Source organism: Pangasianodon hypophthalmus, chromosome 27 (genome assembly GCF_027358585.1).
Source record: "Pangasianodon hypophthalmus isolate fPanHyp1 chromosome 27, fPanHyp1.pri, whole genome shotgun sequence".
Classification (NCBI taxonomy): Eukaryota; Metazoa; Chordata; class Actinopteri; order Siluriformes; family Pangasiidae; genus Pangasianodon; species Pangasianodon hypophthalmus.
Genome location: NC_069736.1, coordinates 13449601 through 13477018, shown reverse-complemented (window position 1 = coordinate 13477018; position 27418 = coordinate 13449601). Strand labels below are relative to the sequence as shown.

The 27418-nt window shown below is 40.5% G+C and overlaps 3 protein-coding genes across 10 annotated transcripts in view; all 3 read left to right on the top strand.

Annotated features, from left to right (window-relative positions):
- Positions 1-21623, top strand: part of abr (ABR activator of RhoGEF and GTPase) — a 151937-nt gene extending 130314 nt beyond the window's left edge. For 3 of the 4 annotated variants that reach the window (XM_034300558.2, XM_034300559.2, XM_034300560.2), the window contains 7 exons: positions 14001-14060; positions 14152-14261; positions 15909-16048; positions 16569-16703; positions 16907-17012; positions 17838-17988; positions 20277-21623. In XM_034300558.2, the coding sequence (XP_034156449.1) occupies positions 14001-14060; positions 14152-14261; positions 15909-16048; positions 16569-16703; positions 16907-17012; positions 17838-17988; positions 20277-20366 (792 nt within the window). In that variant the 3' untranslated portion in view covers positions 20367-21623. Of the gene's footprint in view, positions 1-1659; positions 2680-14000; positions 14061-14151; positions 14262-15908; positions 16049-16568; positions 16704-16906; positions 17013-17837; positions 17989-20276 lie in introns of those variants that run through there. The other variant, XM_034300561.2, reaches the window with a different exon arrangement.
- A 2575-nt stretch (positions 21624-24198) lies between these two features.
- Positions 24199-26093, top strand: nanos2 (nanos homolog 2). Its single transcript, XM_026922235.3, has one exon. The coding sequence runs from the start codon at positions 24853-24855 to the stop codon at positions 25390-25392; it is 540 nt and encodes a 179-aa protein (XP_026778036.1). The 5' UTR covers positions 24199-24852; the 3' UTR covers positions 25393-26093.
- A 271-nt stretch (positions 26094-26364) lies between these two features.
- zswim7 (zinc finger, SWIM-type containing 7) overlaps positions 26365-27418 on the top strand; it is a 34101-nt gene continuing 33047 nt past the window's right edge. For 2 of the 5 annotated variants that reach the window (XM_026922483.3, XM_053230616.1), the window contains exons 1-2: positions 26365-26805; positions 26915-26993. In XM_026922483.3, the coding sequence (XP_026778284.1) occupies positions 26918-26993 (76 nt within the window). In that variant the 5' untranslated portion in view covers positions 26365-26805; positions 26915-26917. Of the gene's footprint in view, positions 26806-26911; positions 26994-27418 lie in introns of all 5 variants that reach the window. The other 3 variants (XM_026922485.3, XM_026922481.3, XM_026922480.3) reach the window with 3 other exon arrangements.

Genomic DNA, 27418 nt, shown 5'->3' with positions numbered 1-27418 from the left:
TCCCTCTCTGCATCTTTTCTCACGTCGTCATTCTCTCTTCATCAGGATCATCAAAATGCTTCAGGCAATAGAGCGATTCTGTTTAATAATCTTTACTTCAAATTTAATAGTCTTTACTTCAGATTTTTTTTCAGTTCACTACATCAGGGTTGCTCAAACATTGTACAGTCAATGACTAACTAAAATTTAAAAAAAAAAAAAACTCCTTGGCTTAATTTATTTTCAAAACATACAGTGTTCTCACTGAGCGCTTTATCGGTGCGCAAAACAAAAAACATCCAGTGAGCGCCTTGTTGCTTAGAGAGATCAGAGGAGAATGGCCGGACTGTTTTCAGCTAACAGGAAGGCTACGATAACTTCAATAAATAACCACTCTGTACAACCGTGGTGAGCAGAAAAGCATCTCAAAACGCACAACATGTCCAACCTTGAGGCAGATGAGCTACAACAGTAGAAGACCACATCGAGTTCCCCTCCTGTCAGCCAAGAACAAGAATCTGAGACTATCATGGGCACAGACTCACTGAAACTGGACAGTTGAAGACTGGAAAAACATTCTGGTCTCCTGCCACATGATTGGATTTCATTTCATTTTCTCTCTTTTTCTCTCATTCCTGTAGTATTTTATTTCCACCACAAGTAGACATGTAGTCACAGGGTCTAAAGTTAAAGTCTGAGGTTACCGTCTAGTGATGTTTCAAAAGGAAGGAACGTGGCTCAGATCTTGTGGTCACACCAGTGTGTGTATGTGTGTTAATGTGTGTGTGAGACAGACCTTCATCAGTTGTCAGGCCTTAAGCAGACATTTTTATTAAATGCATAAATAACGGACAGGCTTAGGCTGTGGATGGCAGGAGTGTTTAATGTTTTGGAAAGTGGTAACATGTAGTAGCAGTTCAGTGGTCGCGGTCCTTCGCTTCGGACCACAAGGTGGAGAGTTGGAATCACCTTAACCCTCAACGTCTCGGCTCCATGTTTGGATCACTTGCTTTTCCTTTCGTTGTGTGGCATCCTTCTCTATTTTTCATGCCCTCCCCATTTTCCCAGACATTCCTTCCTCGACACGATGACGCAGACCCAGAACGAGGCCGCTACTTTTTTTATCCCGGTTTTAAAAATACCCCTGGTGTTCTTACATGCCCTCCTTCTCCTCAGCCCTCTGGAGAGATCCCACATGGAGTAAAGTGTGTGCTGAGGTTTGATTTGGATTAGTACCTGGGTAGAGCTTCTCCTTCTTCTCCAGATGAGACACACTTATCAATCATAGCAAGGATGATGGAGGAATCGTCTTTCCTCAGTCGTACGTGATTATACAATTCATATACAATTACGACATTCTATAGTAACACAAGTAAACGAAGTATATAGTAGAATAACAATTAAAAAAAAAAGCTCTAGGTTTGAATCCAGTCAAACACCTGGAGATTTTTTGGAGCGAACACTCTCATCACCATCGTCAAAACACGTCAAAACTGAGGAAATGTCTTTTAGAAGAAGGTCTTAACCCCTCCATTACACTTCTTATGGAATCTCCACCAAGGCCCATTAAAGCCGTTTTGCCAAAATCTTACTAATACACTTTACGTTGGATTTTCCCATAATTTCCTTTCAAAGCCCACGGGCCAAATGGACGCTCCAGTGTGCTGCCCAGTCCTGTGTTTTCAGTCGCCTGGAAACCTCGACTACAGTAGTAGCTGGCATAACTAGCTGGCCACGTGTTATTACGTGAAAAATGTAGCACTGATGTGTAGGCCAGGCTAATTAATTATGCTCGTGTATTGTATGAATTGTGTATGAATGTTGTTTGTATGGAAGCATGGATAAAAGGTGATGATGGATGACAAACAGGAGGACAATTGGAAAGAGATATCGGAAATATGAGATTAGTATCAGCAGAGAGATATAGCAAGCTGTATAGAACAGCCTACACACACAGCTGTCTGGAAAAAAGAGAAACAAAGATGAAAGGAAAAAAAACCAAAAAACAAAACAAAGGTGACACACATATGCGTTCGACGTTTTGCGCCGTAAAAGTTTGAGAGGAATTTCAGTGTTGGGTTTATTCACTTTACCTCCATCTACGTTCCTTTCTGTCATACTGAAAACGAAAAGGCAGCTCTCCCAGTCTCCCTCCTCCCCTCATCCCTCCTTCCCTCTCTCCTCCTCCTCCTTTTTCTTTCTCTGTGTGCGCGCGCGCGCGTGTGTTGCTGGGAATCAGATCGTGAGCGCAGCTGAGAGGAGCAGAGGGATGCAGGCAGCTCGAGCAGGACGTTTCCTCCGGAATGAATCTTGATCACTTTTCTCATTTTCATCACTCCATCCCAATCAAAGGGTGGAAATTTAGACATTTTGTGGTTTGCTTATAGTTTTTTTTTTCCATTCTAAAGCTGACCTTTTTTTTTGGAATTGGGAAGATTTTTGGAACTGTTGGATACTCTACTGTTGGGAAGCTTCTTTTCCCCAGCCGTTAGGGGGTGAGTCACCCCCGGTTTTGCGCGTATTGTGTGTATTTGCGAGGTCAGGATGACTGAGATCGTGGTCACAGACTGTAACCTGAACTCGGTGTGCGAGCGCTTGGAGGAACGGTGTTGCGTGGATGAAGCTCCCGCTACGAAGAGCCACTCCAACACGGGCGCTAAGCTGTGGGGCCGCGTCCGCAGTAAACTCCTCCGCCAAAAGGTTCTTAAATCTTCTTGTCCATCTTAACGACGTGTGCTTTCTCTTCTGCTGTCTGTTGTAGACTTTCAGGTTGTCACAGTGTGTAATTGAGCAGCAGTTGTTTTTGTTGTTGTTGTTCTTGTGTGACTGTTTTGCTCTTGTATGCTTTCTCTCTTTGTGTGCCCAGAGTTTAAAGGGCAGCTATACATCACTATTACTGTGTGTGTGTGTGTGTGTGTGTGTGTGTGTGTGTGGAAACAGAGAAGCTGTTTGTGGCTTGTCTTACTTTTTCCGGATCTCATCGCTTGCGGCGCTGACTGATCCCATAGTTCGTCTTTTCCTCTTTTCCAGTCTCTAGTTTCATCTCTCTCTCTCTTTTTTTAAACATTCCTTTTAATCTTTTTCCTCTTCGCCCCTATTCTCCCACTCAGTGCCTTTGTGGCTTTGTTCTCCTGACCCAGGGGTGTGTGTGAATGATTGATTGTGCGTGTGTGTGTGTGTGTGTGTGTGTGTGTGTGTGTGTGTGTGTGTTGAGTGGTTATGACATGCACTTACAGGTTAATTATCACCTCTGCTTCTTCAGAGTCTGCTAATGAAGCACATTTACTGACACTTATACACACACATCACAAACAGATGAGCCGTTCTTACGCACAGGCACAGTTGTGTGCACACGCACACACACACACACACACACACACACACACACACACACACACACACACACCTGTTTCCAGTCAGGGCCAGTGTGAGGACAGTGGTGCTGAATAGCAGTCGGTTTGTGTTTCCATTCTCACCACAGCTGTTGTGGGCTGCGTCCCAATTTATTTTAGTGTTTCTTTTCCCTGCAATTCTCACTACACTTTAGTGTACAAATTTTACTATATTAATAGAACCAATTTGGTTCTCACTAAACTCATGATATTTTCTAATATTAGATCAGGAAAAGCAGTGTTTTTCCTTCTTTGGTTTCGTGCACTGCAGAATGACTCATTTCCCAGGTGTGTGTGTGTGTGTGTGTGTGTGTGTGTACTAGCACATCCCAAAAAATCTAGGCCTCTCCACTTGGGATACAAGATACATACTGCCAGGGCTTTGAACAGGAAATTTATGTGCATTATTTAGGACTGTGTGTGTGTGTGTGTGTGTGTGTGTGTGTGTCTGTGGGCACAGCTTAACAGCAGAGCCGCTGAGTCAGGAGTGTATCTGTTCTACTCCACTGACCCAGAGCTTAGCGTGAATTATGGAAAAGCTCTCTGTAGCTCTGCACCACCTGCCTGATCTCAGATCTGTCCTGTTAACTAATCACCAGGCAGTACTTATCACAGACAGCGTCACGTCAGCATTCGGTCAACCCGAGATCAGTCTTTGAGTGTTAAAGGGATACTCTGGTGTTTTTCAACCTAATCTCAGTTTACTGTATCTGTAGTGTGTGTGTGTGTGTGTGTGTGTGTGTGTGTGTGTGATTACCTCAGTCAGGAATTTGGAGATATTTTTCTGTGATGAGAAAAGATCGGAAAACCCACTGACTAAGGACAGTTGTTGAGTTCCATCAAAATATGAAGTAAATTCAAATGAGGTATCCATGCAATGTTACGCTACATTGGTAACACAACCACAAATTAACCCTTCTAAGGTTGTTTTCAGCATTGCGCTTGGTGGAGTGTGAAAGTGGGTTCAGATCTCGGGATCGGTCCGTAGAACCAAATTTCTGGTCCTCTTGAGAACAGTGGTCTGGAGCTCGCTTCAACTGAACCATGATGCTGTGCACATAAGGTGTGGAAGCTATCCACGCTCAGTGCCGCATGCTGAGTAATTAGACTGGTTAGACCAATTAGATTTAGATTGGTTAGATCAATTAGACTTAGAGTGGTTAGATCAATTAGACTGGTTAGATCAATTAGACTTAGAGCGGTTAGATCAAGTAGACTGGTTAGATCAATTAGACTTAGAGCGGTTAGATCAAGTAGACTTAGAGTGGTTAGATCACTTAGATTGTTTAGATCACTTAGACTTAGACTGGTTAGATCACTCAGACTGGTTAGATCAATTAGCCTTAGACTGGTTAGATCACTCAGACTGGTTAGATCACTTAGACTGGTTAGATCACTCAGACTGGTTAGATCACTTAGACTGGTTAGATCACTTAGACTAAGATTGGTTAGACCAATTAGACTTGTCATGTTACTTCCTTTTTCAAGTTTTGAAATCTTCTTCAATGAGAACATCTCTTCGTCTGCATGCTGATCTTCGCAACTGTTTGTTAATAGTAAAGGAATATAATTAAAAAATACAAAATAAACTGATGAACCTAGTGCCTACCCTTTTGCAGACCTGCGTGTACAAAAGTCAACTGCGCAATCGATCCACAGATTGGAAGAAATTCAATGTGAAAGGGAATCTTTGATAATGAGCCCCGCCCCAAATGAGCCCAGAATTGCTCCTGGGTGCGGACTCAAGTATTTGGGCCAAGGATAAAAAATACCCTAAAAGACTAGTGTCATCTCTGGCAGAATAAGACATTTCATTAAAAAATTCATGTTATTCATAACTGTTTATTGTCTACCCGAACAGCTGCCCTTAGACTTCCATTATAGTAAACAGGATTTTCTGGGTTTTTTTCTCAGTACGGGGAAATTTTTTTTGTTCAGGCGCACCACTGCTACAGTGGTGTGATGGATAGCGATTAGGTCAGAGTATTCCTTTAAAGTAATAAAACTGTGTAGGTTATTGATTGGATCTGAAAGGTGCCACGTTTCTAATTCCGGTGTGCAATAGGGAATCAGGACATGCTTGCATGTTGGGGGATTAGTGCTTATGCAGGCAGTTGTGCCTCACACACATTACCACGTAGCCCTCTCTGTTTTATGTGCCTGCCATCAGTGAATCTGACCAACACAGACAGAAAACAGTCTCGCTTCTCAAGCAGATCAACTGGTGCTTTCCAGGCTTTCAGACCTTGATTCAGGAAAAAAAATCTCTATACACACATGCTCACTCACAATAATCCATGTAAATAAACCTGTATTTGCCCTCCCACTGCCTGACCTTCTCCATTTCACTCGCAGAAACACACACCTTTTTACTCGCCCCTCATTCTCCACTCTTTTGCTCTGAATGGCTCTTTGAGGCTGAGCAGGCTGAGCGTGTAGGTGTGTGTACGCTAGCCAGGTTATGAATGACCTCTTGAAGTGCTTCTTTTCTTGACCGGGTCACTGCATCTGACCATCAAAGCCTGGCATTCATCTCGTGTGTGTATATATATATATATATATATATATATATATATATATATATATATATATATAGAAAAGAAGAGCGAGGGATGATCTTTGAGAGGTAAGATGGTAGATTGTTTGACTATGGTGGAACAAAAGCAGAAAAAAAACTCTAATTTTTCAATCCTTAATGAAGTCACATTTTTAAATAGATATAAAATGTCAGTCCGTCCCTAATGGCCGCCTTAACAGCCGGTATAAATCTTCTCCGGCCTTGGTAAGGGCGCAGGAGCCCCTCAGGGCCTCCCACACACACTCTCCCACACACACTTACATCTAAAAAGGCATCTTTGATTGGGGTCATTAGGTTGTCTGGGGGTTTGGACCCAATATCCCACTTGCCTGTTTTTAAATGTAACCCCCATTTCATGTTCATCTTGCTCATTTACAGATCAGGGGTCATGGCTGCTCTTTTCCTTCCCACCTTCATTACCTGATGGCTTCATTATGCAAGCGCTAAATTTAGAGCTCATTTAAGCGAACCAGCGCACATCCATTAGGGATATGAGCTCTAGCCTATTGACACAGCTAGTAAGTCTGTCAAACCTTTGGTTGAGTTATGTGGCTTTTAGTTCTTGTGTTCATCATCCGAACGTTTTCAGCTTTACAGCTTTGTGTTTGTACTTTTTTAAAATTTGGTACACAGTGTGATGATGACTTGGATGAATGATGAAGTCATGATGATGAGAACGATAATGAGTAACGGTGTGAGTCAATTTCCAGTCGGATTTTTGGGATGTTACTGGAAGCGGCCTGGTTAGAAATTCAGAGCATCCAAGACCCAAAGTAAACATCAGCCTGACCTTAAAATACTTCTGTAATGACAGTGCTGTTCCCAAACATTGTCTCACATCTCTTTGTGTGTGCACCTACCCATTTGTCTGGCATAGGGATTACCACAGAATTATTACTAGCAGTTATTATTTGCTCGGTGTCTCAGCACAGCACTGAAGCTGACATAGTAGTGGCATTGTATTATTGTATATTGTATATTTGGTCTTGTTTTGTCTGCTCGATCTTGAGGTCAGGTTACAGTCTGCATACTGGGTAAATTGTGGCCATAAAGGGACGTACATGATCAGTAACAATATTCAGATAGGCTGTGGCATTCAAATGATTTTTTGATTGGTATTAAAGGGCCCAGTGTATGCCAAGAAAAAATTCCCCACACCATTACACCACTACAACCAGCCTTAATATTAACACAAGGCAAGTTGGGTCCAAGAGTTCATGCTTCAGAAATCGAGATTCATCAAACCAGGTGGCGTTTTTGCACGTCTCTGAGAGCCTGTTCCCATTGTAGCCTCAAATTCCTGTTCTTAGCTGACACGAGTGGAACCCGATGTGGTCTTCTGCTGTTGTAGCCCATCCGCCTCAAGGTTCTCCATGTTGTGCATTCTGAGATGCTTTTCTGCTTCACACGATTGTAGAGTTGTTATTTGAGTTACCGTACCCTTCCTGTCATCTTGAACCAATCTGGCTATTCGCCTTCATGTTTACTGCTCACTTTTGTTTTTCACACCATTCTGTATAAAGTTCTGTGCGTGAAAATCCCTCTAGTTTCTGAAATACTCAGACCATGCTGCCGCAGTTCAATGCATCAAATATTTGGAGGTAAAGAGATATCACTGCGCAACGTGCTGAAATTCAGCAGACTGCATGTGAACACACTTCACAACACGTGCATGCTCTTTGCTTAACATACATATGCGGTCGTGTGTCTCGTGTGCTTGTAAGCAGTTGTACCAGCGCAGCGTCTCGCCAACTTCAAGACAGCTGAGAAATGTACGCGGGTAGAGCAGAGACAAATACGCTCACTCCCACACCACAGTACTGTCTGGTTTTATCTCCAGACTCTGGAGGAAATAGACTCAGGATTCCAAATGATGCATAAAATTGAGCAAATTTGAGTTACAGGGAATTTGCAACACACTGACTACCTGCTAGCTGAGCATAATCAGCCTGACAAATGGAGCTCGGCGTGATTGAAGGAAGTGTTTCGCTGTTCGGATTAGCACCGATAAGCCCGCCTTTAAAGCAAATTAAGTGCAGAGTTCATTTAAAAGACACTTCTTCTAATTAAAGAGGATTTGCAGACAGCTAATTTGTAAAAAGTTCAGGAAGCAGAGGCAACACAAGCTAAAATGTGTTAATTCATCATATCTACTTTTTCTTTTCTTTTTTTTTTTTTTTGCTTAAGGGTGGGGTTTTGTATTTAGAGCCAATCCTCATCAAATACAGTAATATTAAAGACATTTAGATTATGGTGTGTGTCTGTGTGTGTGTGTGTGTGTGTGTGTGTGTGAGAGAGAGAGAGAGAGAGAGAGAGAGAATGTGGTTTGTTAATTTGAGAAATTGGTGATGTGTTTTGCAGCATGTGGACTCATTTATATGTACATTTATATATTAAATCTCTCACTTTCGAAGTGTGTATTGCATTTTTGCAGACGTTTGTCACTGTGTGTGTGTGTGTGTGTGTGTGTGTGTGTGTGTGTGTGTGTGTGTGTGTGTGGTCAGTGCAACATAAGTCTGGGGCGTGTGTGCCCATGTACAGTTCGTCCATCAGTGGCTTCTCTGCAGGCTAAAGGAGAACACACACTGTTTCGATGGCAGACCTACACCACACACACACACACACACACACACACACACACACACACACACAGCCCAGTTGCACCTGGCATCCTTCCTCTTACGTCTGGTGTCAGTAAGGAGGCTCAGTGTGTGTGATTGTTGAGAATCAATGATTTCCTGAGCACACACAGCATTCTGTTTGCTGAAACTCAAACTCAACACACACACACACACACACACACACACACACACACACACACACTGAAAGAGGGTTATAGTAGTCAGAGAACACAGTGTTCCAGCTCTACAAAGCTGCAGGCTGACAGAACAAAGTGAAAAGTGAGAAAGGAAGAATAGAGAACAGCAGTACACACTGAGGGGGGAAAACAACAACAACCAAAAAAAGATCTCGTATCTGTGAAATCCAGCAGAACACCTGTTCTTCTCGGGTTCTCAGCTACCTCCACAAGGCTACTGCTGTATGTGTGTATCGTATGTCCAGTTCGCAGCTGCCATTCTTATTGCTTTGTTGCAGGCATCTCGAATTGTTGATGTTGTATCAAACACTTTTTAAACACACATTCTGTCTCAGAAGCAGGAGAAGGATGAGGTTGAGATTGTACTTTCTTCAGTGGTTCTTCTCAAATTATAGAGAAAATGACATCGTCTTACCAGCTGAAGTTTTCTTTCTTTTTTCTTTTTTCTTTTTTTAATTCGTCTACAGGTTTCAGATGAGATTCAGATAGTATACAGCTGGAATCATAATAATATACAATGGATATAAAAAGTGTACACTCCCCTGTTAAAATTGCAGGTTTTGTGATGTAAAAAAATGAAACCAAGATTGATTTAGATCTGGGCTCGGACTGGGAGATTCCATATCTTCTTTTTCTGAAGCCATTCGTTTGTTGACTTGGGTATGTGCTTTGGGTCATTACTGTGCTGGAGGAGGGGGTCAAATCTTCAGCTGTCTAACAGAGACCTGCAGGTTTTGGTCCACAGTGTATTGGTATTTGGAGCTATGCATGATTCTGCCTATCATGACAAGTCCCAGCTGAAAAGAAGCAGCCCCATAGCATGATGCTGCCACCACCGTGCTTTACCTTGGGAAAAAGCTGATCTTTATTTGATCAGAATTATTCATTGATGACAGATGTATGATGATTATTTTTGAACAATTACTTCTGAAAAATTATGAGCAAATTCACATGACCCATTCTAAAAAGCTGTGTACACTTACGCAACCAGGTTTTCGTATGGTTTTTCTTTTTCTTTATTTCCCCTAAAATGTTCTTTTTGGGTTTCACTTGAATTTTGTTGGTTGCTATATCACTTTAGTGGAAAGTGGAAATATATCTAACATGATTTATCTTAGTTTCTTTCTTCTGTTCACAAAAAAACCTGCAATTTGAACAGGGGTGTGTAGACTTTTTATATCCGTTGTATGACTATCCCATTTTAGCATTACAACAAGATGGCGTGATTCTGAAACACAAACACAAACCTCTTGGAGATGATCCTTCCACCTGAGATCCAGCTGAGATGCAAATTCTTTATGTACAATATTGTAAAAAACTGTTTGGCGTACAGTATTTGGACGAAGTTCTGAACTTTATTGCAATAATGCGTGACCCCAAAATAGCATGCATATTTCACTTCTTTCATTTGGCCAAAATGTTACTCAGGAATGACATCCTTTTGTTTTAAAGGCTCTCTGGGCGTTTTCCCAACTCTAAATTCAAAGAATTGCTTTCTCTCACAGGGTGTTGCTTCAAAGGGCAGCATTTTTCCATGCACCGCTCTTATCCAACTGTAAACCAGCATGGCCATCCAGTCTGGCTTCATCCACATCGATTGTGAACGCTGTATAAATAAATCCCCAAGCCGTGCAGTTTGTGGTTTCATATCCCCCGAGAAAGCGCCTTTCCCACAGGGAAGCACAGAATGATGCATTCTTCTCTGAGTTGTTTAATAAGGGGGTTGGAAGATGCACTCCCATACTTTGCTTGTGTGTATAAAGGAGTGTGTGAGGGGGCCAGTCATTTAGTTACATTAAAGGATTATATTTAAGTTGTGTTATTTTGGTAGTGATGTTTGTGGGAGGTTTGATTGAGTCAGAAACAAAGAAAGTGTTAGTTAGAGCTTATGGAGGTAGTGTTGGTATTTTAAAAGCTGCAGAAAGTGTGTTTTTGAAGTTCCACAGGGTCTCTATAGCTTTGGACCACCAAGTCCTGACTTGAACCTTTGAATAGCACAATGTGGTTCCCAGCCTCTTGTGGATAACACTGATTATCATGAGATATTGTTTATTGAAACATTAATCAACATTGATATGACGCCATACCAGTCTGTTTTCCCAATGGGACAATAATGTAAATGCCATGCAGGCAATTACTTGATGATAATCGTTCTAGGGTTTTAATTTAAACAAAGTCGGTACTAATGATTGCCCTGAGGAGCAACTGAGGTTATGTAAGTTCATGACTTCAATGGCTAGTCTGACTGACTTTAAAGAGTTCATGGCTTGTGTTCAAAATGTAGTTTCGTTCCTTTCATACCTCCACCAATAGACAGATGTGTACAGAAACAGACAACTGGCTTGCATACTAACAGGACAGTTTCCATTACACAGTTGCCGTTCCTGTTACTTTCCTGCAGGCATGTTTAATTATTCATGTCAGATCAAACACTTTTTATAAGCACTTCCTCTCCTGATCAAAGTTCCCAAATCTGGAAGGAAAAGCAGCACTCGAGTCATAAATTAAACCATTAGGAGTTTGAGAAGGTCCTTTCCTCTCTTGGCATTCTTTCTCTGATCTTGGTTCTCCATGATTCATAGTCTAGGAGCAGCAGGAAGAACATAAATAAATTCAGGCTCATCTTTACAGAGAGAGCGGTTTAAAGAAAAGGGATTGGGAAAGAGATTTATTGACTTGTCAGTTAAGGAATAGAACATGAATGATGACATATTTATGTATCACAAAATTTAGTTATTTTTCAAAAAAGGTCTTTGGACACATGGGCTTAAGTCAAGGTTAAGCCAGTACATTAACATTTTTATGTAGTGTCACCAGAGCCAAGACATTTTAGATGAGCTATTTCAGTGCTTTTGCTTGAAGCCTACTAAAATATGACTTCAAACAGAGTGCTTCCAAGTGCAAATTTAAAATTTCTATTTTGCAACCAGATGGTGTAATTCCAAAATACCAGGCCCTTTGGGGAAGACCGGTAGATATTCTTCACCTCCTCATGTCAGTGAGTTGCTGCTGCAGTAAGTTTTTTTATTAAAGCAGTAAATCACTAGAGGGCTTGCGTTTTTCACAGGTAATGGTGTTCTTGGGCACAGCACAAAGCAAACACATTATGATAATATCTAGTGTTCAAAAAATAATTACGTTTATTGTTAATAATCTTTGCTATGAAGAGTTTTTTCACCACACAGTGTAGTCTGTTAACAGCAAGCGTTGGTTGCTACTGACCTGCAACATGATGGGCAAAACTTTAGGGTGTTCTGTGGACTTAATGGCTTAATTCTAACATTTTTTATTAGTTACAGAATTTAATTTCATCACAGTTGTGCATATATTGAGGATTTAAAAAAAAAAAAAAAGCTACAAAGATGACTCAACCAATCACAATTTGGAACCAAAATTATCTCTTTTATTAATATTCATTTGTAAAGCTGTTTGACGTTAAATACAAATACTTCAGAACTTTGAATTTGTGCTTTGGCACATGATCAGATTCTTACCTACATGTGATGGATGGATGGCTGGATGATTAGCTTGCTTGATTGGACAGATGCAATGGATGGGTGGAAGATTCCCTAGCTTCTAGGGGTGGATGGATGGCTGGATGGATGATTACACAGATGGATTGGACTGATTGGATGGATATATTGGACAGAATGGATGGATGGAAGGATTGGATGGAGGGATGGACATTTGGAAGGATGTAATGGAATAGGATGGATGGGTGGGTGGATGGATGGATTGGACAGATTGATGGTTTGGCAGATGGATGAATGTAATAAAATCGTGTTACAGCCAAACAATGCACAGTGCAGTACACTGTAACCAAAGAGCTTCTCAAGAGTTCTACATAGAACCCTTAAAGGGTTCAAAACCCCTTAATGTTCTAGATAGAACCTCTTTTAGGGCGTACAAACATGTCTAGCACCCATTAGTGGTAAATAGGTAGGTGAAAAATCTAACTGTAAGATACAGTATATTGAATAGTTATAGACATTAGTGCTGTGATTTTGTTGTTGTAGTGTTAGGTTTGATTGACAAGTTATTTTAAGACGAAGGGTGCCTTCTCCACGGGTGCCTTCCTATCATCCATCATGCCTGACACATGTTCTCCCAGAACAGCATGGGAAACGAGTGTGGAGGAATGGGTGAATTCCAGAGCGTGTGTATCTGATAGTTGTATGTTAATGGATCTAGCACAGCTTCAGTTCAGGACTTTTTCAGATATGCTAACAAGGACACGTCCAGTATACAACTTGCTCTTTGCACGTCAAAACCTTGACCGTACATTTGCATAAAAATCTTGCGAGCATCATTGCATGCGTGTTATTTTTTTGATGTAAAGATTATAACGCTGCATCTGTGGTGTAGTACTTTCTTAGTTATATGAGAATGCCATGTCATGAAGACATCTGGATCTTGTAAACTTCGACTAGCACTAGCCACAGATGTGCATCAACCATAGTGCAATTCTGTTATACAGCAGTAAAGTTAACTTCATTAGGAGTTTACTGCTCTGAAATCTAATAATGGAGGAAAAAAAAACTTATCAGCTTGTTGGCTTCCCAGGGTTCCCTCCCCCCTTTCAATTTCATTTTTAGATGTACTCTGGGAATTTCCATGCAGGAGGTAAATGGAAAATGAAAAAGAGAGAGAGAGAAAGCAGAGCTGCAGAAATAGCTCAGCTTGGAATTAAAGCCTTACCCACAACACTTGGTAAGACGAATTCTCATACACGAGAATGTGTGTGTGGGTGAATTCGTCTCTGTGTGTTTATATACAACTTTGACAGATTCACACCATGATATCATAAGGATTAAGACACATCAGGGTGTGCTGTTACAGGAAAATAATCAGTGACAGGGTGGTGTGATGCGGCCACAGTACTTTAACCAACCCTGAATTGATTATTTTCCTATAACAGCATGTCAAGTAGTGTTTTTCATTCCTCTTATACCACAACAGCAGTTTGCCAAACCTAATAAGTGTTTTGTTAGTTAAACAACTAAAGTTTTATCTGTTTATAGCTACATTTAATGCAGTTTTTACATTTAAAGGGAGTGCAATGACTCAATCAGGGCCAGGTCATGCTTCTGGACTGTAGATGTGGGAGGAAGAGAAACAGAAAAGAAATCAGAGTTGATGTGGATTCTTAGGTTTTTTGATATGTGTGTGTGTGTATACGTGTGTGTGTTTGTAAACCAAAACTTTAATTTTTTTTTATTTTTTTTTTTTATAGTTGGACCCACAGACTGTGCAGTCCAAGAACTGGCATGTGGACGTGATTGAGATGAACGGGGTAAGAGGCTATCTATCAATACATTTACCTTTACTTTTCCTTTTTAATCCCTCAGAAGGATTCTGATTTCTCTGCTGTATCCTGCATTTAGATTAAAGTCGAGTTCTCGATGAAGTTCACGAGTCGGGACTTGAGTTTGAAGAGGACACCTTCGAAGAAGCAGAGCGGTGTGTTTGGAGTCAAAATCAGCGTTGTGACAAAGTATGCATTTTCAGTTTTCCTCCTATGTGTGTTCTTGACTCCTTGAATCCACTGATTTACGTTCTCAATCCTAGGAACTCCGCTATTGCAGATTTTTGTGTTTTTCCTTCTTTAACACATGATAATATGATATTAGTCATCAGGTATGAGAGAAAACTGAGAGAGTGGAGCTGGAAGACAGAAAAGATAACAGAGAAAGCTGCAGGCTGCATGAATCTGACACACATGACAAATGCAATTATCTTGAAACCTACTGTGATAATAGAAAAGTTACCGGACGAGGGGAAAGACAGAAACGCACAGCGCGTTACGTTCTCGGATGTTAATTCCGCATGACTGCAAGGTTGCTCACAGTATGAAGCAACCACACAGTCGCTTATCCAGTTTCACGTTTCCGTCTTCAGGTCAGTTTAAATCGTGAGGGTCGTACAGGGAGAAAGATGCAGTGGGAAAGTCTGAGTCCATGAACAGAATTCAACTATTCACATATTAGACACATTAGGAAAATGACGACCATCTTATTTACTTATTTATTTATTTATTTCAATGTTGAAACTTGAAATTAAAGTTTGCATTAATAATACTTATTAATAATAATTATTTTTCAGGGGACAAAGGGGCAATTGCACTAATCCTATTATCAGTTAAATTATAATTTCCACAATCTTAATAGAAGTTAATAGTTACTTAATAGTAAGTTAATAGATAAAAATTTATATCTACCCAAGCTGGTCATTACTGCCAAACTTGATGTAAAATCAGGGCTGTTAAATTCTCGATTCTGATTGGTCAGAAGTCTGCTTGCTCTAATACATTATCGTTTCTATAGTAACAGCTAATTCGCAGGGACTTTTATAGTAGGTACTCCACATAAACTAAAACTAATAATAAACAGATTTAAAAATGTGATGTTATTTAACAAAAACAAGCATGTAATCATTGATATGGTATAGTTTTCTGTAAGGAGACGTTTATTTAACATTTATGGAAGGAGTCTCCAGTGCCAGTCTATCAGCACTTTGTAACAGTAAGTTTTTTGCCCATGGAAGTTCTTTATTTGTCTTATTAACTTGGTGAAGGAAAAGGTTGTTTATAGCTGCTATAATGTAAATGATAACAAGAACTAGTTTCGCAGATGCTCCACAACATTAAATGTAACTATAAATGGATAAAAAGTACAACGTGTCATTCTTTAATAGAAAAAAAAAGATGTAATCGTTGACAAATTGCTGTGTTATAAGAGGAATGAAGCATTTCTGGTCGTGTTGTTATCAGAAAATTATCACAGCATCGTCTTATTGTGTTTTATTCCTTACGTGTTTTACAAATAAGTACCGAAGAAATCTTTGTTATTTGTAATTTGAAATGATTACCAGTAACAAGCTTCTGTAACTATTTAGTGTTCCAGTGGTTTTAGTAAAGTGACACACGGCGAATACTTCACAGTTTTTATATTAAGTAATATTTTCTTAAATAATAATAAAAAAAATGTAGTTGTTGATAATTGATGAAATTAAACAGTTCTTGGTTGTGGATATTTGCACTGCACTATAATATGAAAAGCTGCTTCTGAGCACTGGACTCTTCTTGATCCTCTTGATTAATGTGTCCTGGTGTGTGTGTGTGTGTGTGTGTGTGTTTGATCAGACGCGAGCGCTCCAAGGTGCCTTACATCGTGCGTCAGTGTATCGAAGAGGTGGAGAAGAGAGGGATCGACGAGGTTGGAATCTACCGCATCTCCGGCGTGGCCACCGATATTCAGGCGCTCAAAGCAGCCTTCGATACCAGTAAGCCCTTTCTAATTCCTTCCTAAACTATGTGAGAATTGTTATTTTGGGTTCAGGATCAGCTGTGTGTGTGCTGAATTTGCTGAGCTTTCTGTTTTCTGTGCTCCTTCTAAAGCATATGAGCCTGACTAATTTTCATGGATTGTGCTGACTGGAGAAAATCCATAATCGCAAGCGGGTTAAGATTTGTCATATTTGTACAAATCGCACAGCCCCTGGTTTCTTTCGGTGTTATTTTTCCATCTCTCTGCACCTCCCCTCTCTTTCGTCTTCGACTCCGAGGCTTCTATAAACATGTCTAAAAGTAGCTGAGTTGTGGGAAAGGCCAGAAGGAGGACTGACCTGCTCCAGCTGCCTTAATAAACACACACACACACACACAAACACACACACAATAATATGGAGAGCTGAGAATAACACATCATTGACTGTTATGTTATGGATTGCTTATATGATTTAGTATATTTAGTATACAGTGGAGAATATAGTATACATAAACCTTTATTTCTCTCTTTTTCAGACACCAAAGACATCCTGGTGATGTTGAGTGACATGGACATCAACGCCATCGCCGGCACGCTGAAGCTCTACTTCAGAGAGCTGCCCGAGCCACTGCTCACTGACCGCCTCTACCCAGCCTTCATGGAAGGCATCGGTATGACCTTTGACCTTTCATTCCTTCTTCCCCCCTTTCTCTCCCAGAATCTCTCTAACAGATTGCCACCTAATGTAAAAAGACATCTGGTGGTTATTCCTGAGGAAGTGGGCACTTTGTAGGGGTCAGAGGTTAGGTTAGGTAGGATGGGGGGTGAGCAGTTGTTGGTGAGTGTAAAGTGTTGTGTCCTTTTGTTCTTGCAGCTCTGTCTGATCCTGCAGCCAAGGAGAACTGCATGATGCACCTGCTGCGCTCTCTGCCCGACCCCAACCTCATCACCTTTCTCACCTTACTGGAGCACCTAAAGAGGTATACACACACACACACACACACACACACCGTGAGTAATCAGGAGTCTAGTTTTATTGTCATAAAAGTATCTTCGTTTTGTGTCAAGCCACATTACACCATTCCATAGCTGATTATTTTCCTATAACAGCACACCCCATGTTTTATTCCTTACTTATTCAACAAAGGTTGAGATATGATTGATGCAAGCGGCATTCATTACTTGTTTGATACATTAGTCTTATAGTTCCATAACACTTTCTATGAATACATTAGAATATATTAGACATGTTAGAATATATTCATAAGGCATTACACACCAGTTATTAGCCTTAAGGCATTGTGTGTATAAACTGTTAACAGAATGCACTACAAGCAGTGTTTATAACACATCCTATCACCAGTACCAAATTAATTCTGCCCTAGTCGATTAGTATTATTATGTTAAGACAGTTTTTGTGAGGCATGATATAAAGGTGCTCAGGGTTGTAGTATATCATGAACACTACTTATAATACATCATAGCTAGCTATAAAGTATAATATATATATATATATATATATATATATATATATATGAATATGCTCATAGCTCATTATAACTATGATCTTAATAGAAAGTGTTGCCTATAGTTTGAGTGCAGAGGGATTATATTTGGGGTGAGGGAAGATTATTTGCTGGACGGCATGAATTTGTTTTCCGAATGAACTAAAATTTATGATGGCATGTGCTGTTGTGTCTGCAGTGTTCACCAGACCAATTCACCCGAGAGTTCAAATCCCTAAACTGCTGGTGGCATTCATTTTAGGGATGAATTATTTATTTATTTATGTATTTATTTTGCAGGGTGGCTGAGAAGGAGCCGGTGAATAAGATGTCACTGCACAACCTGGCCACCGTGTTCGGCCCTACGCTGCTGAGACCGTCCGAATCCGAAAGCAGCAAACCCCACATCACACTGGCCTCCGATATCTGGTCCCACGATGTCATGGCACAGGTAAACACACACACGTACACACACACGTGCACACACGTACACCATAAATATATTTCAGAAAAGAGATTTTATTTACAGTCTTATAATCTTTATAATCTTGCCTAGGCTGGCTATCTGAAAAGATCTGGACCTAGTTTAACAAATGTGGTGATAAAAACAGTTAGTCTGCCGAAAGATGTGTAAAACCAGTCTGTGTTGCTTTTCGATGATAACGTGCCACACTGAAAAGCAAAACCCTCACTTGTTCTGTTTAATGAAAACAATCAGCAGAGGGTTGCTTTTTCAGAATTAAACGCTGACTTTGAGTCAGAAGTGAATGTTATTCCATGTTGCGTTTCGCTGTCATCAGTGCGTTGCAGCCGTGCTACACTGAAATGCAATCACTGTCCAGTCGCAGGTGTAAGCCGCACACAGGTTGTAATGAGTGAAGTTGAGGCGTCCGTATTAATGAACGCTGTTTATAGATTAGTTACTGGTTTCTTCATTCCTACTGCATTGAACCGTGATAATAGCTATGCTGCCAACTTTCCTTTCAGTCATATAATTTTACTTGTGGTTGAGATACATGCAAAACAGATTTCAGTTCAGGAAATTCTTTCGTTTTCAGATTTATATATAGCAGAAAACGTCAGCTGCACTATCTGAAGGGTTTTCCCAGGACACCACACTTATATGCTACAGTCATATTGTCTGTATGTGGTTACTTTTTCCCTGTGTGGTCTTCTGTGGCCACTCGTGTGTGTGTGTGTGTGTGTGTGTGTGTGTGTGCGTGTGTTTTGCTCCTCGCTCCCATGCTGTTGGTGATTCTGTCTTTGGCCCAGAGGTCTAAATAATCCCACAGCTGTATTTGGGTTTTTTGGGAAGAGTGCTGGAGGTCTGCCAGGTGCACACACACACACACACACACACACACACACACACACACACACACACACACACATACACACACTCTTAGTCACACACACTTATATACACAGACTACTCATTAGCTTGCCACAAATATAACCATGACTATGTTTTAGTATATATTTCTATATTAGAGACAGTACAGTGTCATTTATTTCTCCTTAATCAAAATAACAGAGCTTTAAGGAAGAACTTGGCAATGTGGAAGCCATTTATAGGATACACTCATCACACACACTCAGTACTGTTATCATTCCCGCTTCTCCTGCTTCTAGTAAGTCATTAGGTGTAAAGAATATTTCCAATATTCCCACAGGCATAGCAGACACCTCAAGCAGGAACATGGGTGTGATCGGATTTTGTTACTTCCTGGTTGAGTTACAGGCTTTGTGAATTTCTTTATTTGTCCACTTTGTTCATGTCTCCCATGATTTAGTTGTTGAGCTATAAAAATTATTTCCCAACATTATAAACATTTTTTGTACTATTTCCATACTGGGAGGTTCAACAGGTTTGCATGTTCTACCTCTCAAAAACATGGCTATATTGTTAAATCCTCATCCCGTTACAAAATATACACACACACCACCTCACACGTGTGTGCCCAGCTCAAGATCCACCATGACCCTGAATTCAGTATTCTTCCAGCGCTGACTAGTGGCCATCATGTGAACTACAACAAATAGCAAACAATTCAGATGCTTTCTATATTACATTAATTAGCTAACATGTGTCTATAGCTGACTTCACGCCTAGTGGCTTTCATTTGAACCTTGCAACATTAAAATATTCATAGCCCCTAAACCACTGGCTCTTAACAAAATGAATAGTGCTGTAACAAACGATACCTTTACGTCCTGAACAGATTAAACGTTTACACATTCCTTCGTATATGCAGTCTTGCGAGGAAACAGAGGTCCGAGAACAGCGTCAGTATCAGATATAATACGGAAAGGATTACGGCCCAACGTCTTCTGACATATAAGATTAATTCCTTCCAAATCCAAAACCCTGCCTGTGTGTGTAAGCATTGCTAAAGACAGTAATAATATGGTAGTCTAACTATTCTGAATAACAGACCATGCTTACACATTAAATAATAATAATCATTTAAAAATAAACACTTATCACTGATCTTAAAATTACAGTACAGTATTTACAGGACAGCTGTTTTTTTGTGTGAAATAAATGTCAGAAAAAGCATATTTATCATATTTAGTGTAATATTTTGGTTGTTAGACTGGCAGACTAAAGGAGTAAAGCGCCGCTGCATCGCTCGTGCAACTATCAGCAAGTACTCGAACAGCATTATGGGTAACGTAGGGAAGCGTTCTAATTTAGTTCATGTGATAACACTCGTCTTTTCTGTCTCCCTTCACCAGGTCCAGGTGTTGCTTTACTACCTACAGCATCCTCCCATCTCCTTCGCCGAGCTGAAGAGGAACACGCTCTATTTCTCCACGGACGTTTAACCCCCAACACAGAGACACTTCCATCCATTCCCTCCAAACACCATCATCGATTTCCTGTACAGAATTCCACCCGCGCAGGAGACACCGGACAGAGACGGCTGCCTCCTTCCTGTCCTCGTCTCGTGCCGTTCTGAGCGTGTGTGCGGTGAGAGCAGCGGCCACACCCCCTCTGCCCGGACAGAGAGCTGGAGATGGAGGAGGATTGACGGCTTTGAACTTCCACCTGTCAAACAGGACGTGTGTGTTTGTGCCTGAAAGCGAGAGGCATGATGGGAAGTTTGCCACCCCAGTTCAGTGACGCCGGTGCAAGAGATGTGTTCGAACTCTCTGCTAAATTTTTTTTTTCTGTTGGTGTTTATTCTGAGGCATTACAGAAAGCATTCATGCATACCACCACATCTGCATTTCCTACATATATTATTAGTTTACCAGCTCTTCTGGTTTCGTTTTTGGCTTTTGCACATGTCTGAACAAAACTGTGTGTGTGCGCGCGCGCGCGTGTGTGTGCGTGTACATCTATGTATGTGTGTGTGTGTGTCCTTGCGTTTTCTCCAAGCTGAGGCTTTGATAGGAACTCTGTACTTGGCTGGTCACGTTTTATTCTCTGTCGAAAAGCAGACATTTCCTGACCATTCCAAGGCCAAAATCCTTATTTATTATAAAAAAATAATCTATACGTGTGCCTGTACAGTCTATTACATCATGATGACTTAGTTTGAAGGGTTTTTTTTTTTAGTGACTTTTTATTTTAGCAGAAATTTTCTTGTTTATGGTCAGTACTGACTGAGCTGTACTGTAAAAAAAAAAAAAAAAAAAAAAATCTTAAACAGAGAAGTAAAATAAACTTTGACCGTTAAATCGACCTGGTTTTTGGAATTTGATTGAATTGTATGGGAATTACACCATGTGATCATATCCAAAACACAGTGTGATGATGTGTGCAGTGGCTCTTTTTGCATGGATGGATGCAAAGGCATATAAATGCAAATGTTGCTTTTATAGATCTTTCTTTCTTTTAACCTGACTCCATGACCATTTAGTTTAAAGAGAACACACAGATCTTTCTGCAGTGAAGCCAGTGACATTCTCCTAATCAGCACTGTTAGATATCTGATACTCCTTGATGATATTTTTTAATATTGTATTTTACTTTTGCTGTAAAGATATTCCGTATACCACATTTCCGATAAGGATAATTGTTGATGTGAACATTTTTTTTCTTCTGTTTTTAGTAAAATAAATAAAAGTGTACAGGAAGCCCAGTAAAAGCTTTGTGTCTTTAATATCAACAGAGATTTCCATCATCTTGGTTTTACAAATATATTATAATGCCTTATAGGGATGCATTATGCAGATCTATACCATTTTTTGGTACCTGTTGATACTGATACAGAAGTGAGTAAACATCATGGAACATTTTCTTTAGCTCTGTTTATGTTGGTTGCTGCCGTGTGCTGCTAGCCCTGACCTCATGCTACGTTTTAGGTTTATGATTTTATAGCACTTTAAGCGTATCTTTAATAGAGACCGTAAGGTCGGCAAATCTGATGTGTAGACTCTGGCTCAGGGCTCAGGGCTCAGTGCTCGCTGAACTGAACTGCTCTCACATACACAACAGTTTCTCTGTGCACTCGCTTCACTGCTCCATGCTTACCGACATCTGTGTGTGTGTGCATTACAGAATCTCGCGCTCGTTTTAATGACCACGACCATGACGATGCTTGCTGATATTGCTTTTCACACACTGAGCTTACTATCAGAGTATTTTTTATGAGTAAGATTAAAATGAGCATGGTTTCAGACTGATAACAGTATCAGTATCAGTTTCGATGCATCCCTAATGAAAATATCAAAATATACTAATCCACATGCCTGTATTAGTACACATAATTCTCACTTTGTGCGCATACAATTTACACTTACCCATTTCTTAGAAGAAACAGGAAACTAACAGTGCATGGACCCCTTTCTTGCACACATTTATAACAATCAGTAATGATGTTATTCTGGGTACCGGAGCTTCAAGAAGATAGAGCACTTTCCATATCGATGCTTAAAGAAATGCGGTCACTGTCCATATCTAGGGTGTGTAGATTGTTGAAATTTCTTTTTGTCCTATTAAATGCCATTGTAAATGCTCTAGCAATGTCTGTCTGTCATGTCAGCGTGGCACGCAACTGTTAACTTCTCACAGGAACAACGCAAATACAGGACTGAGCAATCAGCGTGCACCAGAATCGCTAAACACACCACAAACATTTCCACGTAAACGTATTGAATGTGTTCCAGGGCGGAGTTTTCCTCTAACTATCATACAGAGTGGATTTATATATATACATATATATATATAAAACGTAATGCACTTTCAACAATTCCGTTATTTGACACGGCTTAAAATAGCCCTTTATTTCTTGTTGGCTTTCACTGGACCTAATTTTACACCCACAGTTTCACATGCTGCACACGTCTGTATTTTTTGACCACAAGAAGCCTCAAGTGGACATTTGAAGCAACGAGCCAGGACACAACAAATTTGAAGAAACAAATGATTTTTCAAGACAGTTGGCTGGAAAGCTTCAAATCTCCATAAAGCCTCATCTTGCCATAACTAAAGATCAGTATATGAGACCTACTTGTCCGACTGCAGTTCCTCGAGTTCTCCAAACCACCTCTCGTTTTCCAGTATCCACTGTGTATTTTGGACAGTGAACAATCTGATCCCAATTACAGTGCTATAGTGCTATTAAACCTCTCAAGGCTAATTTGTGTTTCTTTACACTATTTAAACATACATGAGACATTACGATTGAAGGATGATAAAACTTTGAAACTTCAGCTACTTAGCTTACATCTTACCTCGCACTCTTTCACTGTTAAAACTGAAGCGTTGTGCGGCTTCTGTGAACAGTAAAGCCCGCCTTGTTTGATTTGATTAGCCATCTTGGACATTCTGACATTGATGAGCTCTGCTAGACTGCCGAGGCAGATCACTCCAACAACTTTTTAAACTTTTTGTCATCTTAATTACATGTATAGTGGTGCGTAATGGAATGCAGCAGAGCAGCATCAAAAATATCAAATACTGGGGGACATATTTGGCCATATCTGATTACTAGGGGGGACATTTCGCCCTCAGTGTCTATGGTGGTTATGGCCTTGGTACACTCTGTGCTTCAAATTTCATGCTAATACTGCCACCAGCTCCATCGCACATCATCTCATAGCTCACTAGCTAGCCGAGCCGCGTCTTTGCTGTAACCGTTGTATAGCTGCATTGTGTTCTGGAGCTTTGAGTTCAGTGTTTGCTATCTCCTCTCCTTCTGCATTAGATTTCTCATTAATATAACCCTGCGAAATGGTGAGTGAGAAGAAAAAGCTCTCTAAGATTGTTGAAATTTCTTTTTGTCCTGTTAAATGCCATTGTAAATGCTCTAGCAATGTCTGTCTGTCATGTCAGCGTGGCACGCAACTGTTAACTTCTCACAGGAACAACGCAAATACAGGACTGAGCAATCAGCGTGCACCAGAATCGCTAAACACACCACAAACATTTCCACGTAAACGTATTGAATGTGTTCCAGGGCGGAGTTTTCCTCTAACTATCATACAGAGTGGATTTACCTGAAATCTATAGAACTAGTAACAGTGTGGATGCTAAAATAAATGTGTATTATTACAGTGTACTTGTATTTGAACATAATCAAATGCTGATTATTTTTTTTGCTAGCAGTGAATATTAGCATTACTATTCAGAGTGCATATGAAGCTATACTGACTAACCCCCCCCAGCCCTAGACAACACCTCCCTCCCCACACACACACACACACACACACCCTTCCCAAACAGACTGCTCCTTGGTCGTGAACTTAAATGTGAATCTACCTCACTTTGGCTTTGGCTTGTGATACAATGTTGTTGTTCTGCACGCGCAGACATGGAGTCTGAGCCTGATGGCGCCATGATTAGACAGTGTGACCTGGTGGGGACCTTTTTTTTCCTTTATTTTTACCTTCCCTGTCTGGGCCCTTGTGCACGCAGCAGAATAAAAAGCGCGTGGGTGCACTTGCGTTAGACGAGGATGAGCATTCTGCGTCAAAGTGCACCAGATAGTGGGCAACTGACTGACATGTATTATTATTATTATTATTATTATTATTATTATTAGTGCAATCAAGCATTATCAGTGTGCAAGGAATATTTCGAGACAGCATCAGAGCATCAGGTTTTATGCACACTGCGCACACTGTGCATCTTGTTAATGCGTAAGATGTCACGCATGCAGGAAGGAACAGGTGACACGCAGGACGGAGGTTAAAAAGCGATGGAAGTTCTGGCATGAATTCTAATTAATGCATAAATAATGAAAGTGTGCGCACGAGACACGCGCAGCTTAAAGTCCTCAAAGTATTACACTGTTGCAAGGTCGCGTGTATAAATAGAGCGCGCGCGCGGCTCGTGCGTTTTCACTTCTGCACTACCACGGACATGCAGCGGGACTTTGGAGAGCGACACACCCCTGCTAAGGATTTCTTCATGTGGCATGACTATCTGGGTCTCAGAGCCATGGTGGCCCGGCTGGCACGCGCAGGTGACGTCCCCCGGCTCCAGTCTTCGTCAGAAGGCGCGTGGCCGGCGCACGAGGAGCGCTCCTGGTGCCCTGACGTCACCCCGGGAACTTCCGGGAGCAGTGGCCGCTCTCCGGGAAGCCAGGGAGGCGTCGGGCAGAACTCGGAGAAAGCTGTGTGCGGCTTCTGCAAGCAGAACGGAGAGAGCGCGGAGATCTACGCGAGCCACCGGCTGAAAGCGCGCAACGGCCGCGTGCTGTGTCCCGTGCTGAGGAACTACGTGTGTCCGATCTGCGGCGCCACCGGGGACGCGGCGCACACACGTCACTACTGCCCCGCGCGCGCGCTCGCGCACACCCGCTCTGACGTCATCGCCCCTGCAGTGGGCTCGCGGTACCTGAAGTGTACAACCCTCCTTAACCATGTTTCTGTTCAGCCCAGCTCTGACATGGACATGTAAAGTAGTTTACGCTGGACATGCCAAATATTTCACTTTTAAGCGTTTAAACATTTGTTAATGTTTAAATATTGATGATAAATGATAGTGAAATAGTTTTATTATTATTTTTATTTATTTATTTTAGTTTTATTGTGCTTTCAAATGATAGTAAAATAGTTATTATTATTATTATTATTATTATTTAGTTTTATTGTGCTTTCAAATGTTGTATAAAGTTATGGAAAGGTTGATATTTGTGTATATTTTTTTATTTGTATTTTTTTTTAACCCTATTTGTATTGTAAATACACCTTTATTATCTTTATTATCCTTTTTAAAAAAAATTATTTTTTTAAAAATAACTGTACAAAATACTTCGCAGTGAAACTAACATGTTGGTTTTTGTACAGCTTTTTTTTTTTTCAATAAATGCTTCAGTGCATTCTCTCTCTCTCAGGATGTGTCTGATATAATCTGCTTTACAGGATGGACACCAGGAAGTGATGTTTGTTCAGGAAAACAAACAAAACAAAACAAACAAACATAGCCTACTGACTTCTCTTACTTCACTATTAAAACTCATATAAGTCTACACGATTAAATGATAGCCTTCTTATAATGAATGTTCTAGTATTTTTGTACTTACTTTTCTCGAGGGGAAAAGTAATGCTTCCACCATTTTCTGTTCATTATAGTTTCAGGAGTTGCACCAGATGTCCACAAGATGGCGACGTTACCCTCCGACTGTAACTGTAACTGTAACATTGTCACACAATTATTTCAGATAAACAGCTTGCCTCAGCTGATTATACTATTAAACTCTGTATTGTATTATTAAGCACTAAGTATCGCTGACTTAAATATATAAATATATAAATATATATTTAAAAAAAACCACATTTCCCTATAGAGTACATTTATTTAACACAGAAAACTGTATTAAAACTATTGGACTACAAAACCCACAATTATTCGTCCTCTTTTGCAATTTCCGCTTCCTCCTGATGAATGTTTGTTTCCTGACGCGGGAAAAACACTCGTTTTTTATTTTATTTATTTTTATACAAATACTTGTATTTTTATGTTCAGTGTTCTTTGGCACAAATAACATATTTCCATGTAGTTTATTTGCAGCAGTGTTTGAGGTAAATACAGCTAACCTCACTGTTTATGCTTGCTAACTGGCTAACTCGTATCCGCACTTGTAGCTTTGTGTAAGCGTGCTGCTCGTTAGGCTGAATCCCAAACGGCTGCCTAATCTCTCTCTATAGGTACACTCGGTACATCCCGCTGCAGTAGTGGCTTGTACACTACATATAGTGCACTAGATATCCGATAGGGACACATTTCAGGTTCTAGGCCAGAATAAAGCTGTTTCTTTACTTACAGGCAGGGTGAAAGTGAGAAGAGGGAGTAACTGGTTGTTGTTTCAAGGTAGGAATATTTACTCACATGATTTATAGCTAATAATTCAGTAACGAGCGTAATTATATATTAACTTTACCTCATAATCTCATGTTAAGACCTGTACATCTCTCAGCAGAACATGGCTTCATGTTTGCCTGCTGTCGCTGAACAGCTACTGAAAGACCTTCAGAAGACATATTCAGAGAAGTCCCAAAGTAAGTAATGACATGATAGAAGTTTGCTGAGTTTTGCTTTGCTCAGTGTAATGTAAATGTATGTACTATATACTCCAAAGGACTGGTAACATGATGTTAAGTAGGCTCATGATTCACTAGGTTGGTAGCTGTATACCACATCATGTACCAAATAAGGAAAACACAAGAAAAACATAAGCGGGGCATGCTGCTGTAGGAAAATAATCAACGAAGAGGTGGTGTGACGCGAAGTTACTATTACCACCCCACTGATTACATCCCAACGTGTTTTATTTCTCTTATATCACAGAAATTTACTGACTATGACATTTAAAAAAAGAACAACACTTAATATCTTTTTTTCAGTTTGTAGTTTGATTTAATGTTGTGGAAACATGCACAAAATGCTTACCTGTACATCATAAGTAAAGCACCTCTTTAAAATT

Bases quoted from the DNA above. Each gene is read 5' to 3' on its own strand.
- nanos2 (XM_026922235.3), top strand. From the start codon at position 24,853: ATGCAGCGGGACTTTGGAGAGCGACACACCCCTGCTAAGGATTTCTTC.